This window comes from Cannabis sativa, chromosome 5 (assembly GCF_029168945.1).
Source record: "Cannabis sativa cultivar Pink pepper isolate KNU-18-1 chromosome 5, ASM2916894v1, whole genome shotgun sequence".
In the NCBI taxonomy this organism is placed as follows: Eukaryota; Viridiplantae; Streptophyta; class Magnoliopsida; order Rosales; family Cannabaceae; genus Cannabis; species Cannabis sativa.
Genome location: NC_083605.1, coordinates 725,597 through 742,398, shown reverse-complemented (window position 1 = coordinate 742,398; position 16,802 = coordinate 725,597). Strand labels below are relative to the sequence as shown.

General features: G+C 29.2%; 2 protein-coding genes across 2 annotated transcripts; one reads left to right on the top strand and one right to left on the bottom strand.

Moving 5' to 3' along the window:
- Positions 1–949: 949 nt before the first annotated feature.
- On the top strand, positions 950–1,429 carry LOC115717154 (uncharacterized). Its single transcript, XM_030646103.2, has one exon. It carries the CDS (start codon positions 950–952, stop codon positions 1,427–1,429), a length of 480 nt encoding a protein of 159 aa, XP_030501963.2.
- Positions 1,430–10,988: 9,559 nt separating this feature from the next.
- Positions 10,989–13,105, bottom strand: LOC115715895 (small heat shock protein, chloroplastic-like). The gene is made up of 2 exons (XM_030644571.2): positions 12,659–13,105; positions 10,989–11,534 (listed from the first exon to the last, which is right to left on the bottom strand). Exons 1-2 carry the CDS (start codon positions 12,924–12,926, stop codon positions 11,236–11,238), a joined length of 567 nt encoding a protein of 188 aa, XP_030500431.2. The 5' UTR covers positions 12,927–13,105; the 3' UTR covers positions 10,989–11,235.
- Positions 13,106–16,802: the final 3,697 nt, after the last annotated feature.

Sequence of the window (16,802 nt, the reverse complement as noted above, 5' to 3'; positions counted from 1 at the left end):
ATAAATAAAACTTAATATTGAATTGCATGGATAATAATATGTCACTTAATTATGGTGTTGGATAAGTTAAAATGTCTTAGGTATAAAAAAAATTCATAACTTTACGAGTTAAATCAAATACCAATCAATAATAAGTATTATTGTTAGACACTATTAATACTTAACACTATAAAAAGATACCATCTTGTAAATGGTTATTAATTTTTTATAATAATTATTAAATTAAATATATATGCAACCCAATATTTTTTTTTGTTGTGAAAGTAAATATAGAATTTTTATTAATTTAATAAATCAACCAAAAGATAACATTGTACCTCAACGGAACATCATCCCTATTGACCACTCAATTTGAAAAAAAAAAAAAAACAAGATATCCTATTAAGACTATGAGCAACCAAATTTAGTAGATTTTTCTCCATTTTTTTTCATTTTAAAAAGATCTTTTCCATTGGCCCATGATAAAGTAACACCTATCTAATCACATTAAGCCATTTGTCCACAAAGTAATACATACATAGTAATTATTATTATTAAGAGCATTCATATTGATACGAGTAGTGTCTAGTACCACTAAAATGTGTCGCTTTGCAATTAATTAACGATATTCTTTAAAAGTTATTTTACTAAATTATGGAGGACTCGACACTTAATTAGACTAATAATAATATTAACACATAAAAAAAAAATACTAAACACCACTTGGTCTTATAACATTTCTCTATTATTAACAAACATTATAAAACAAACCAAAGTTTTAAGCAAAAGTGTTTATATAAACCGACTTCTCTTTCATATTCGCACGCGTGTGGAATTTCTTGTCAAACCTTTTTTGTTTAATTTTTTTTTTTATGTATATAATGCTTCTCTACACATAGTTGTTGTAGCTTCTTCTTTCTTCTTCTTCTTCATATTCATAAACTCTTTTCTCTCTTTCTTTTTCTTAGACATGGGAAATTACTCATGTACCCTTTACAAAAGATTGGTTTACAAAGACAAAGTTATAAGAGTTATGAAGATAGATGGGAAAGTGTTAAGTTTCACAAAGCCAATTCTAGTACAAGATGTTCTTGTGAGAATTAATTATGGTGTAACTAATAATATTAGTTTATCTAAAGAGATTTTATCATCAAAGAAGCTTCCACTTGATTATGAGCTTAAATTAGGTAAAGTTTATTATGTTATTCCTTTCTCTTCTTCTAAATCTAATAATGAAAAAAACCCTTGTGGGATTTCTTCTTCTATAGAAGGTAATAATAATTTAGGAGGTGTTAAGAGAATTAAGATTGTTATAACTAAACAACAATTGAAAGAGTTGTTAAATAAGAAGATATCAATGGATGATGTGGTAATTTCTAGTTTGGAGAATGACAAGTCTAATTTCAATGGTAATTGGAAACCAAAGCTTGAATCAATCCCTGAAGAGTGAAGAGCTTTTTATAATTATTGTAACATGTGTTTTTGTTTTAGATGAACAAACTCATAACTTTTGTTGTTTTTGATGTATATGTAATTTGTCTATTAACAAAATAATGATATATAACATAGTTTTTTTTTTCATGGTTTATTATTGTTGATGATTATTATACTTGAAAATATGTTGAAACAGCGGAAAAAAAACAGGGGAAAAATAACTGAAAATACAGTTTGTTTTCTTTATTACTTTTATACCCCCTTCCTTTTAATTAATAGAATCTATTTTCATTAGAGTTTAAAATTTTTAATTAAATGTAATTTCTTTTTTTATCATTTTAGTAGAGTAGTTTAAGAAGGTAAAAAAACAGTATCATTTTAATGAATAATTAAAAGGGTTTTTGTTAGATTTGATCATATTTTATAAGTGAGTGATGTTCTCTCAAAATTTATTTCTGTATTGATAAATAATTTAATTATTTTAATGAAATTATTTTATTATTTTTTCTTATAAAAAAGGTTTATTTTGCTCATATTAAATTTTAGTACCAAACTTTCAATGCATAATAATTAATACAGTACATATATAAGTTACATACAAATTTGACAGAGCTAGAGTTAAGATTCACAAGGGCCAAAGGAAAAGGAAAAGAAAAAACTAAGAGGGGCCAAACTATAAATTTAAAGAAAATTAAAAAAGAAAAGAAAAGAAAAAAATAAAAAATAAAATTTCTTTAATCGGATAGAATAAGGTGAATTTTATATATAAAATGTCAAAAGAATTAGTACTCAAAATTATGAAAAAAGAATTATCAGTACATAAATAAAATATTAAATAATAAAAAAAAATAGTATTTAGTGTAGTGATAAGGAATATAATTTTAAGCAAAGCTGTTAAGGGATCAATTCCTAATTTTTATCTTTAATTTTATCAAAAAAATATTTAATGTGTAATTATAGAAGATTAAACTTTAAAATTAAGTTTTAAATTTTTTTTAATCTTATACTAAAATATTAAAATTATTATTCTGATAATAATTAAAATATTTGTCTAAGGACCCAAAATTTAAGTCCTATATACTTTAGGATTGACTCTGATGACAAGTTATTTTAATCATGTGAGAATAAGTTATTTTTTAATTTTTTTTAAATTTACGACTTGAATTGCTCCGATATTTTTTATATAGATTGCTATGTAGATTTTGGTTGAAACTCAAGTTGCTATGTGAATTTTTCTAAAAAAAATAAAAAAAAAAAAAAGAAAAACTACTTTATGTAAAACTATTTTTTTAATAAAAATTATTCTAATGTATAGAGTGAAAAAAACAGTTTTATTACATTTATCATATATTTATACAGTTACTAAGCTTAAAACACAGCCAAAAAAAACAGAGGAAACAAAGCAAAGACAAAACTACTTATTCATATTTCTTCTCTTTATCAAATATATACAAACAAACCAAAACAAAAAGCTACAAACTTATTTGAATATATATATATATATATAGTTTCACTGAATTTGAACATCAATAACCTTACGTTCAACTTTAGTTTTAGGAATAGAAATGTAAAGAACACCATTCTTTAACTCACCCTTAACCTTATCTTTCTCACAATTATCAGGTAGTTGAATTCGAGTGTTGTAACAACTAAAGCTTTGATGTCCTTGTTGTGAACTTTCTATTAGAATATTTTATATATGGAAATTATTTTCTAATTAAGGAAATGATTTTCTATTTAAGGAAATAAATAAATAATTGATTTTCTGATAAATGAATATTTTATATTCATTGAATCTGAACAAAATCAATTATGTAATATTCTATATATGGTCAGATTTCTATATTCATTACCTGATTTGATTTCCTGAATTAATTGTCAAAATATTCTGACAATTAATGTGGCGCAGATACTGATGGAGTATCTCACCTATAAATATAGGGTCTCGGTCCCCGAGCTCCTCACTCATTCTGAATTCATTCAGCAAATTCCATCTAAAGAGAGTTGAGAGAGCGAGGAAGCCCGAACTCTAATACCGAAGCTATCGCAGGGATTGAAGCTCAAAGATCAATGGCTGGAGGTACATCGATCCTTTCATTGCATATATTATTGATATGATTACAGTTTATTTTCCGCATTTCATATCATTTGTATATGCTATATTACATACACTATATATATAGACTAATAGTTGGTATCAGAGCGGATTTATCTCTGCCTTGATTTTATTTGAGTTTCATATATATATATACATACATATACTGTTCATATATATACATATTTGTTTTCGGTTCTGTATATATATATATTTATATTCATACCATTTATATTATATTATATATACTTTTTAATCAGTATATACATATATATATTTTATTGTTCATATATACATATATATTATATACTCATACATTCGTACGTGTATATATATATATATTTTATATGTATATATGTTTATATATATATTGTATATTATATATATGTTTTGTCACATAATAATAATCATAATATTCATTTTTTATTATGTGATATATACATGCATATATATATATATATACATGCGTATATATAATCACGATCGGTCCATGTTTTTGTTTTTTCCTTTTTTCATTTTTCGGTGTTTATTTCGAATTCTATATACATTACTATATTCGTATAGTATTATAGATCGATCTAAGCATTGAAAATTCATTGAAAAACTTAAAGATGGAAAAAATTTTCAGTTAAAACTTTTTCGGACCCGATTAGTTTCGTGATATTAAAGTATATATTTTTTCGTGTTTTCGTGCATAAAATCTATGTGGATCTCTTTATTATTTGATTTAGAACATTTTAGATTTGAAAACACGCAATTTGGTCGCTTCGAAACGCAATTTCCGATCGGGTTTGGGTCGGGTTCGACGGACCCGCGTGCAGAAAAACGGGTCAAAATCGACCCGGTTCGCTGAAGAAGACGACGCAAAACGACATGTCGTTTGGAGAAAACGACGTGTCGTTTGGCGTAAAACGACGTGTCGTTTGAATGGCACATTGCAAATGCCGTTGTTGAAAAACGACATGTCGTTTTTCACATTGTGGAAAACGACATGTCGTTCATACTCTTGTGAATCGCCCCCGCATTGAAAAACGACGTGTCGTTTTTCTGTTAGGGAAAACGACGTGTCGTTTTCTTCTTCATTTTCAGCCCTTCAAATTTTGGAAAAACGACGTGTCGTTTTGCTCTTTGCAAAAACGACATGTCGTTTGGCAAGATGGTTTTTTCAAAAAAAAAAAAAAAAAAAAAAAAAGGGAAAAATTCCGAGATTTTTTTATAAATTTTTATTTTTTTGGAATATTAATTATTTTCCCATTTCGTTGTTAATTTAGTCAATAAATTGCATTTAGTTAATTTATCATTTTTGTTTAATACATATATTTAGTATAAATTGAAAATGGAAATTTGTTTAAATTTGGTAATTTATTACATGATTTATTTAGGCATGTAAAAATTGTGCTAATTTGTGCATTTAATTAAATATTACCAAATTTATGCAATTTATTGTCTAAATTAATTTTGAAAAATCTGCCATTAATTTCATATTAAGGAATTTGCATTTAATTAATGATCATACATTAATTGTATTATTTTGTATTTAATTGACAAATTTATGTTTAATGCAATTAATTTAGATTTGTATGATTTAAATGCTATACATAAATTGCTAGATATATTTAGAAATATTCAAACATTAAGATAGGTTGAATATTTTATTTAGCAATTAAGTTTCATAAAACTTCATAAAATTATTCATAAAACTTAATAAAATGAATAAAATATGAATAAAACGTAAGTAGTTTTGTGGTTTGACATAAGAAAACATGAACCTGGGACAAATGCTCATATCTAGAACGGTTTTTAATGAGCTTCGGACGACCACACTAGGAGCACTTAATCTCAAGATTGTCTATTATGTTAATAACGAAATTACTTTTAGGTAGAGCCCAATACCTAATGTCTAAAGTGAAAATATAATTTTTTATAATTAGGGAGTAGCCACAACATCTTTAATTATATAAAATTATATATTAATTAAAATTCACCTTAATGGACAAAACTTGTAATTAATTATTTGGATATAATAATTTTACCCCACATACTATATTTTTATAATTAATTAGGATAATATATTAAGTTAAATTCTCTTAATTTACCCCACAGGGAGTTATGAGGATTTGAATTAATAGTGTTATCACAAATTTTAATTAAAGATAGATTTCATTCCTCCATTATTTCTAAATTAAATACTTCATTAAATCTATCATAAAGTTCATCCAATTTTATTAGATTTAAAATTTAGCCCACAGGCAATTTTAGATTTAATAAAATTTTCATCTTCATCATGTTTCTACATTGGTAAAACATGAATTCATTAAAGCCTCAATTCTTTTAACATCTAAATTTTTGTAATCCTATTCTTGCAGCTATTTCATCCACCTCTAAATATGCTGAAATCACTAGTGAAATCCCTGAGCTTAGGAGTGACAACTTCAAAATCTGGAAGGAACGAGTTCTTCTCCACCTAGCTTGCACTGACATGGATTATGCAATAAGGAAAGATGAACCAGCTGCTATCACTGATACTAGCACTGCTGCTGAGATTGCACTGCGTGAAAAGTGGGAGCAATCTAATCGTCTCTGCATCATGTTCATTATGTCCAGAATTCCTATGGGAATGCGTGGATCGGTGGAGCCACCTGAGAAGGTGAAAGACTTTATCAAAGTTATGGATGAGCAGTTTGACACTTCAGATAAATCTTTATTCATCAACCTCATCCAAGAGTTCTCGTCCACAAAACTCACCGGTGTTAAAGGAGTTCGAGAACATATTTCTAAAATGAGGGACATCACTGCTCATTTGAAGAAACTCGACGTTATCATTCCTGATACCTTCCTGGTTCATTACATCCTTCACAATCTTCCTCCACAGTATGGGCCTTTCAAAATTTCCTACAACACACATAAAGAAAAATGGACTATCAATGAATTGATGACCATGTGTGTTCAAGAGGAAGCCAGGCTCCTACAGGAGCAAGGAGAAAGTGTTCACCTGACCACTCAACCTAAGAAACGCAAGCCATTCAAGAAGAACAAAGGGAAAAAGCCCATGGCTCCCAAGGCTGCCATAAAGAAAGATTCCATCAAATGTTTCTTTTGTAAACAAAAGGGACATGCTAAAAGGGAGTGCAGCCAGTTCAAGAAATGGATGGATGACAAAGGTAATCCAATTTCCTTAGTATGTTATGAATCTAATATGGCTAATGTTAATCTTAACACATGGTGGATTGATTCCGGTTCAACAATTCACATAACAAATTCCTTGCAGGATATTCAAAATCTAAGGAAGCCAGTGGCAAGTGAGCAAAGCATCTTATCTGGAAACAAGATGGGCTCACATGTGGAAGCTATTGGAACATGCAATTTAGTTTTAAGTAATGGTTTTATTTTAAAGTTAGAAAAGACCTTTTATGTACCAAGTTTCTCTAGAAACTTGATTTCAGTTTCAAGACTTATACCCTTTGGTTTTTCCTTTACATTTTCAGACAAATATTTCAATTTATATTATAAATCTGAATGTGTTGGAAATGGTATTTTGTCTGATGGTCTTTACTGCCTTAATTTACAAAATAATACCACTAATAATGTTATGCATGTTCACGCTGGCACTAAAAGATGTGTTATGAAAGAGGATTCCTGTACATTGTGGCACCGGAGATTGGGACATATCTCCATTGATAGAATTAAAAGGTTGGTAAAAGATGGGGTACTCAATACCTTAGATTTTACTGACTTTGATACTTGTGTGGATTGCATTAAGGGAAAGCAAACCTCCAAGTCTGTCAAAACTGGTGTCCATAGGAGTTCTGAAATATTAGAAATCATTCATACTGATATATGTAGTCCAGATATGGAGTCACATGGTCAGAAATACTTCATCTCATTCATAGATGATTACTCACGCTACATGTATATCTACTTACTTCATAATAAAAGTGAAGCATTAGATGTCTTTAAGATATTTAAAGCTGAAGTAGAGAAACAATGCAACAAGCAAATTAAGATAGTGAGATCAGATAGAGGAGGTGAGTATTATGGTAGATACACAGAAGATGGACAAGCACCTGGTGCATTTGCGAAGTTTCTTGAAGAAAATGGGATTGTTGCCCATTACACCTTGCCCGTACACCCGAGCAAAATGGTGTTGCGTAAAGAAGAAACCGAACATTAATGGACATGGTGCGGAGTATGCTTAGTAGCAACTCTAATCTTCCTAAATCCTTGTGGATCGAAGCATTAAAGACATCCGTGTACATATTAAACCGAGTTCCAACAAAGGCAAGCCTCAAAAACTCCTTTTGAATTATGGAAAGGTTGGAAACCAAGTTTGAATCATGTACGCATTTGGGGATGTCCATCTCAAGTCAGAATATATAATCCACAAGAGAAGAAATTGGACCCAAGGACCATAAGCGGATTCTTTATAGGGTACGCTGAAAAGTCTAAAGGTTACAAGTTTTATTGTCCATCTCATAGCACAAGAATTGTGGAATCAAGGAATGCAAAATTTCTTGAGAATGCCTTGATCGCCGGGAGTGATCAATCAAAGGACTTAGGTCCCGAGAAAGATCCTTCGTAACCTTCCACTTCAAAAGAAAGATTGATAATGGTTAACACTCCTATAGTTCAAACGAATGTTGAACAACCATTACCAATCACTGAAGATCCACAAGTTGGTAATGATAATCCAAAAGAGGATCAAAATGTTCAAGAGTTGCCTGCAACTGTTGAACAACCCGCCGAACTCCGCCGCCGCTCCACAAGAGCCTCGTTGGTGAAGTCTTAAGAAGATCTACTAGACCTATCAAACCAAGGATTTATAAAGACTATGTTGTGTATTTATTAGAATCTGATATTGGAATTGGAAATGATCCAGAAACGTTTTTACAAGCTATGAACAAGATAGAGAATCAAAATTGTGGTACAATGCTATGGATGATGAAATGAATTCTATGAGGTGCAACAGAGTCTGGGAACTTGTAAAGTTGCCTAATGGGGCGAGAGCCATTGGCTGTAAATGGGTCTATAAAACTAAGAAAGACTCATTAGGCAACACTGAGAGGTACAAAGCGAGACTTGTTGCTAAAGGATTCACTCAAGAGGAAGGAATTGACTATACAGAGACTTTTTCTCCTGTATCAAAGAAAGATTCCCTGAGAGTCATCTTGGCATTAGTTGCTCATTTTGATTTAGAGCTGGAGCAGATGGATGTAAAAACTGCTTTTCTGAATGGTTGATCTAGAGGAGGAGGTATACATGAAACAACCAGAAGGATTCTCCTCTAGTGAAGGTCAGGATTTGGTATGCAAGCTCAAGAAGTCCATCTATGGATTAAAACAAGCATCCCGTCAATGGTATTTAAAATTTCATGATGTCATCTCTTCCTTTGGATTTGAAGAGAATGTCATGGATCAATGCATATACCTGAAGGAAAGTGGGAGTAAGATCTGTTTTCTTGTTTTATATGTGGACGATATTCTTCTTGCATCCAATGATAAAGGGTTGCTACGTGAAGTGAAACAATTTCTTTCAAAGAACTTTGAGATGAAAGACATGGGTGAAGCATCCTATGTCATAGGCATTAAGATTCATAGAGATAGATACCGAGGTATCTTAGGTTTATCTCAAGAAGCCTACATCAACAGAGTTTTAGAAAGATTTCATATGAAAGATTGTTCACCGAGCGTTGCTCCAATTATGAAGGGTGATAAATTAAATTTGAGCCAGTGCCCAAAGAATGATTTTGAAAGAGAACAAATGAAGAACATTCCTTATGCTTCTGCTGTCGGAAGCCTAATGTATGCTCAGGTGTGCACAAGACCCGACATTGCTTATTCTGTCGGAATGTTAGGAAGATTTCAGAGTAACCCGGGGATAGACCACTGGAAAGCTGCAAAGAAAGTAATGAGGTATCTTCAGGGTACTAAGGATTACAAACCGATGTTCAAACGAACCGACAATCTAGAAGTAGTTGGCTACTCGTACTCGCATTTCGCTGGTTGCACTGATTCACGTAAATCTACATCTGGTTACGTGTTTATGTTTGCTGGTGGAGCTGTGTCCTGGAGGAGTAACAAACAAACCTTGACTGCTACTTCTACTATGGAGGCTGAGTTCGTTTCTTGCTTTGAGGCTACATCACATGGTGTATGGCTAAAGAGTTTCATTTCAGGCCTTAGAGTGGTTGATTCCATTGCAAGGCCGCTAAAGATGTTCTGTGACAATTCAACTGCTGTTTTCATGGCTAAGAACAACAAAAGTGGAAGTCGAAGCAAGCACATCGACATTAAGTACTTAGCTATTAGAGAACGTGTTAAGGAAAATAAAGTGGTCATTCAACACATTAGCACTGAATTGATGATTGCCGATCCTATGACAAAAGGCTTGCCACCTCATAAATTCAAGGATCATGTAGAGAACATGGGACTTGGTTCCCTTATGTAATTTGTACAAATAAAGTTATTATTAATGAAACTCTTATTTTGATTTTTCTCATATTTATGCGCATCTTAATTTTACATTTGAGAAAAATTTCAGAGGACCTGAATAAACATAAGGTTTAGGGTTTATTCACTTAAGTTCATTGCCACATAAAGTACATTGTTATATAATAAATGTATTGTAATACATGGAAGATAATACTCGATTCATAATGAGGACATGTCGCTATGATTCGTATGTTTATTATATAATGAGGAACGTTGGGTTTGAATATTTTAGTTTAAATGCTGACCAAGTGGGAGAATATTAGAATATTTTATATATGGAAATTATTTTCTAATTAAGGAAATGATTTTCTATTTAAGGAAATAAATAAATAATTGATTTTCTGATAAATGAATATTTTATATTCATTGAATCTGAACAAAATCAATTATGTAATATTCTATATATGGTCAGATTTCTATATTCATTACCTGATTTGATTTCCTCGAATTAATTGTCAAATATTCGACGATTAATGTGGCGCGAATCTTGATGGAGTATCTCACCTATAAATATAGGGTCTCGGTCCCCGAGCTCCTCACTCATTCGGAATTCATTCGGCAAATTCCATCTAAAAGAGAGCCGAGAGAGCGAGGAAGCCCGAACTCTAATACCGAAGCTATCGCAGGGATTGAAGCTCAAAGATCAATGGCTGGAGGTACATCGATCCTTTCATTGCATATATTATTGATATGATTACAGTTTATTTTCCGCATTTCATATCATTTGTATATGCTATATTACATACACTATATATATAGACTAATAGTTAACTATTAGTCTATATATATAGTGTATGTAATATAGCATATACAAATGATATGAAATGCGGAAAATAAACTGTAATCATATCAATAATATATGCAATGAAAGGATCGATGTACCTCCAGCCATTGATCTTTGAGCTTCAATCCCTGCGATAGCTTCTATTAGAAGTTCGGCTTCCTCGCTCTCTCAACTCTCTTTAGATGGAATTTGCTGAATGAATTCAGAATGAGTGAGGAGCTCGGGGACCGAGACCCTATATTTATAGGTGAGATACTCCATCAGTATCTGCGCCACATTAATTGTCAGAATATTTTGACAATTAATTCAGGAAATCAAATCAGGTAATGAATATAGAAATCTGACCATATATAGAATATTACATAATTGATTTTGTTCAGATTCAATGAATATAAAATATTCATTTATCAGAAAATCAATTATTTATTTATTTCCTTAAATAGAAAATCATTTCCTTAATTAGAAAATAATTTCCATATATAAAATATTCTAATACTTTCTTCTTCTTTATGTTCTCCTTTAATTACCAAAAAATCATCCTCAATACACACTTTCACATCTTGTTTGTCCAGCCCGGGCATGTCGAATCGAAACTTGATTTGATTGTCTTCGTCTTTGATGTCCCACGGTGTTCTCACCGCCCCACCGGGGCGGTTTCCGGTGGGCGATAACATCATTGTGTCTTCGAAAAGTCTGTCCATTGTGTCAAGCATTTGCCTCATTGTTCTCATTGGTGACATTGGGTCTAATAACCCTGCAAAATGAGTATTTCAAATTTTTTCCAATAAAATGATTTTTCATAATATTTAAAAAATATATCTGCAGTGACGGATTCAGAAATTTTATTTAAAAAAATAAAATTAAAATATTTAAAATGTATAAATGTAAATACTGAAAAATAAGGGATATAAATGAAAAAAATTATATAAAATACAAATAAATAAATGAAAATATAATTGAGGTCAAAGTTTTCAAACTAATAATATAAAATATTTTGTAAAATAACATTACTTAATTTACTTTAGAGTAAATCTATAGTGGTTATACTATAGAACATTATTTTGCTAATAAATTTTTTATAAAAATATTTTTACAAAACACTCAAAATCGAGTAGGGCCTCTCAATGTAATATGTCCTAAGAAAAGAGTGTGAAACCTCTAACAACATCACCACAATCCATTAATACAATTTTTTTTAATATAATTTATTTACAATTTTTTTTGTCTTTATTTATATATGAACCGATGTAATCCCACTCTGAAAATTATACTGCAATCGAGAAATTATGCCTATAACAAAATAAAAATTTCTGATTTCTTTTCAGAAAACAAAATTATGATATTTTTCAATATAACTTCTGTAAATATGGTACTTTTGCAAATTAATAATTTGAGACCTTGGCCTGTTAAACCCTCAAAAGCCCATTTCAAAAAAAAAAAAAAACCTTCAAAAGCAAAAACCTAATAAAAAATCATTATATTTATTGAAAAAAAAAAAACATGACACTAGCTATTATCTTAACCATTCATTGTAATCATATCTTATCAATAATCCTACTAAACATTACATATATTTTTTTTTACAAAAGTTACTTTTTGACCCATCATGTGAAACATATTTCATATTTCAACTATTTCACATGTTTAACTTTATTTTTTTTATACTTATTTCATAATATATTATTGAAAAAAAAAAACATTTTGGACAATTTAATAGCTTTCAATAGTTAAAATCTCGACACTAATCATACCATAATATATAGATTATTGTTTACTAAATAACTTTAAGTTGATAATAACTTATATAAAATTTCATCTCAAAACTAATAATATTTTTTATAACTAATAAAAATAAAAAAGAAGTAATTTTTGACTTACCAAAAGGTGAAACATCCATGGCCAACTTTCTAGGCCTCTTTTCAACAGCTTGGTTAGTAGTTGAGCCTTGATTAACATGAACATCGACGGCGGTGTCCTGGCCATCGCCGGAGGCCTGAGCTCTCGCCGCCGGGACTCGGGATTTTCTAGAAGGAAATGTGGCCAAGCAAGGTGCAACAATGGTAGAGTTAGAGTGTAATTTGGCTTTGTTGAGTGGCAAAGTGTAAGAAGAAAAAGTTGGTAAAGACATCGATGTTGTTGAAGCCATATTGAGTATGTAATTGGGAATGAAAGTAAAAGTTGTGAGTTTGTGAATGTTTGTGTGAGTTTTGAGGTTTGATTACTTGTACTTGGGAGTTTTATAATTGTGATTATAAGGAATTTATAGGCATAGAGTTTGGTTGATTTGAGTTAAGACTAGAAGGTTTGAGATGGGCCTTGAATTGTTTTTTGAAATTATTTGTTACAACAAAAAAAATGGTGTGAAACTTCTGGACCATACACTTGTGTCATTTTCTTTTGGTTCCGGAGAAATCTACACTTTTCATCCATTTTCATGAATTTTGATACCTATTATTATTATTATCCATTGGCAAATTGGGTTTTTTCCTTAGTTTTGACATTGATTTAGTGAATAATAATAGGGATCCTTTACTTGTAATAAAAATGAAACATTGTTATGGGTCACTAATGTATCTAATATTATTATAGGGTATCGCTTATAGGGTCAATTTAGCACAAATGTATTGTGGAGAAAAATAGCTGTAGTTGTTAGTTAGATATTTTCTCAAAGTAAAATAAATAAAATTTAATATTAAATTATACCAATAACAATATTATATTTCACAAGAATACTAGAAAGCTGCCCTTCAAATAGTATAAATTCAATTCTATGATGAGCTAGTTAATTATTTCACTATTTTGCTACACTTTGACTACTAAGGCACATACTCTACAAATTAATGGTATAATTTTTGGAAAAGTTAAAAGTTGCTTTTCAAAAAAGCTGTGACAAAAAAATGTTTAGTAAGCAGTTAAAATCTGCTTATTGAAAATTTTATGAAAAAACTACAACTGAAAGCTAAAGCTGATACAACTTAACTTTTAGAAAAAAATTATTTTGATTAAAAGACTCCATAATAAATTATTTTTTATTAAAAATTTATTTAATTATTTATTATATATTACAAAAAATATTTAAAATAAATAATATTTGAATTTTTATTTTTTATATTGTTTTAAAAAATATTTTATATTTATATTTATATTTTTATTATTAACAAACAACATCATCCTAAGTTTTTCATAAACTACAATTTTTTCTTTTACAAGTGATAAAAATATAATTTAAAATTATTAAAAATTATTTTTATCAAATACATATAAATTTAACTTATAGAAAAATAACTAAAAATATATAGAAAATAAAAATTTTATATAACATACTTTTTTATATATATTTGTAATTATAATGAACTAGATTAAAATATTATCATTATTATAATAGAATCTTAACAACAGCTCTTTGAAATTTATAATTTACCAAATACTCAGTTCAGTTTTTTTCTACAATTCTGCTACATCTGCTTTTCCCCACAGCAGCTACAGCTACTTTTTCCTACAGCATAGCTATGCCAAATTAGCCCTAATTACAATCTCCTATTATAATTTCTTAGTCAACCTCCACATTTAAAATTATAAAATAATGTGAGAGAAAAATAAATAAAAATTATTAAAGCTCATTTTTAAAAATTATATAATTTCCCAAGGAAAATTTGATTTTTTATACTTACATATACTTAATATTTTATTTCTAAACTAATACATATCACCATTGAAAATATATGACCACTTTATCTAAAACCCAAAAAATACCCCTCTCAAATTTTCCATACTTTTTTTTAGTGCAAAAACATAAAAAAATAAAATAAAATAACTTGGTAGTCCGATGGGGTCCGATGGTGGTCCGATGGTCACCTAATGCTACTTTTGTATGTACAAAAACATTAAAAAAATTGGTAGCAGATCTGGTTCAATGGTAGTCCGATGGGTGGTCCGATGGGTCCAATGGGTGGCCCGATGGGTGGTCCGATGGTGTAAATGGGGTGATGTAAATGGGGGTATTTTAAGGATATCATAAAAATTGTCATATCTTACAAATATTAGTTATTATTTGTTTAGAAAAAAAAAATTAACCAAATGTAAGCATAAAAAATCAAATTTCCCTTTCCCAAAACAAAATAGAAAAGCTTATTTTTTTAAAAAAATATTAGGGTTGTATTTATCATTTTGGGGTGTAAATAAAATTTCTCAAAAACAAAATAGAAAAGTCTATAAGTAAAATACAATAAAATATTTTCTTAAGTTATGTGTATTGAACTGTTGATAGAATAATGGGATAATTACATAAGGCATTATTTTTTGTAAAAAAAAATATATTTTTACGTTTAAAGAATTTTTATTACATTTTTACGATTTTCTATAGAAACAATACGAAAACAATAAGAAAACTACATAAAAGTAACATGAAAATAACATCAAAACAACAACAAAAAATAACATACAGATAACAAAAAATTAACAAAGAGTACAACATAAAAAAATCGTATTTTTCGTAAATAAAATAAAAAAAAATCATAAAAATGTTAAAAATTTCGTGAAACCGTATTTTTCGTAATTTTTTGTTGTTTTTGTGTTTCTATGAAATAATCCCTATAATAATTGGCAAATTAAAATTTTTTCCTCTTGAACTTTAATATGTACTAAATCATGCCCTTTGAATTTTAAGGTCATTAAAAATTCTCCTGAACTATTGAGATTGTTGGATTTAAGTACTTTTTTCTAATATTAGTAAGGAAAGTCTAAGATGGATGAAAATTTAGGAGACTTGATCATTTGGTACATATTAAAGTTTGAGGAGTATGATTTGGTAAATATCAATATTAGGGAGCATGATTTAGTACATAGACAATCACAAAATTAGTAAAATTAAATGAAATTAGTCAAATGTCCTTAAATCTAACAATCTCAATAGTCTCGAAAGAATTTTTACCTAAAAAAAAATTCAAAAATATATGTCAATATTTAAGGGCGAAAATTTTAGGAGTAAGTTGAAAAATACCACTTTTATTAATTAATTAATCAAATTTACCTCTAATTTTATATTTAATTGAAGCATACCTCTTTTTATATGCATTGTATCCGAAATAACCTGACATAAGAGAGTCACATGGAGAGTATCTTGAAGTGACATGGGCAAAATTGGTACAATGTTTAAAAAAATAAGTAAAAATGATAGACTTTAAAAAAAAGGATAAAAATAAAATAGGACAATATAAAAAGAGTATAGACTAGTCTATAATTTCCTCACAATTCTAATTAGCTAAATATAAAATAAACAAACCATACAAAAACAAAATAGATGAACAAAAAGTAAAGATATAGGTCGAGCTTTTATAGAAATGTTATAAATTGCTTACTATATTTTATGTTAAATTTTGCATACATTTTGCATCTTTATAAGATTATCATTTTATCAAAATATGCTACCCTTTGCAAAAATGGAATACTATTACTTTTATAGGGATATGATTTTGTCATGTGATGTACTTTCACGGAATGTATTCCGTGGTACATTAGATGGGTCTCAGGGTACATTAAATGAGTGTCAGGGTACGTTTATACTTTTTTAACCCTAATTACCCCTAGATCAATCTCAGCCGTCAGATCAAATAACTCCCTCATCTGACGGCTGCCGTCAATCACGGATTATAATCCGTGAAAGTACAATAACGGGACAAAATCATATCCCTACTTCTATATCACTTATTGGTTATTTTCTAACTGTTGTTGTACATGTATGGTAGTCTTGCATTTTTAACTCAACAATGAAAAAGTTTCTAGTGTTTAGATATTTTATTTTAATATGGTTCATATTTAATATTCTTGTGTGTTGACTGTTAATATATTAAATTTGATTGGAAAAAATTATTACATTTTGATTAATAGAAAAATAAAAATAAGGTTGAAACTTATGAAATTCCTCCACTACCATCACTACTACTAATCAGGGCTGGCCCTAGGCATAGGCGGGCTAGGCCCGTGCCTAGGGCCCACACTTTTCGGAGGCCCAAAATAAAAAAAT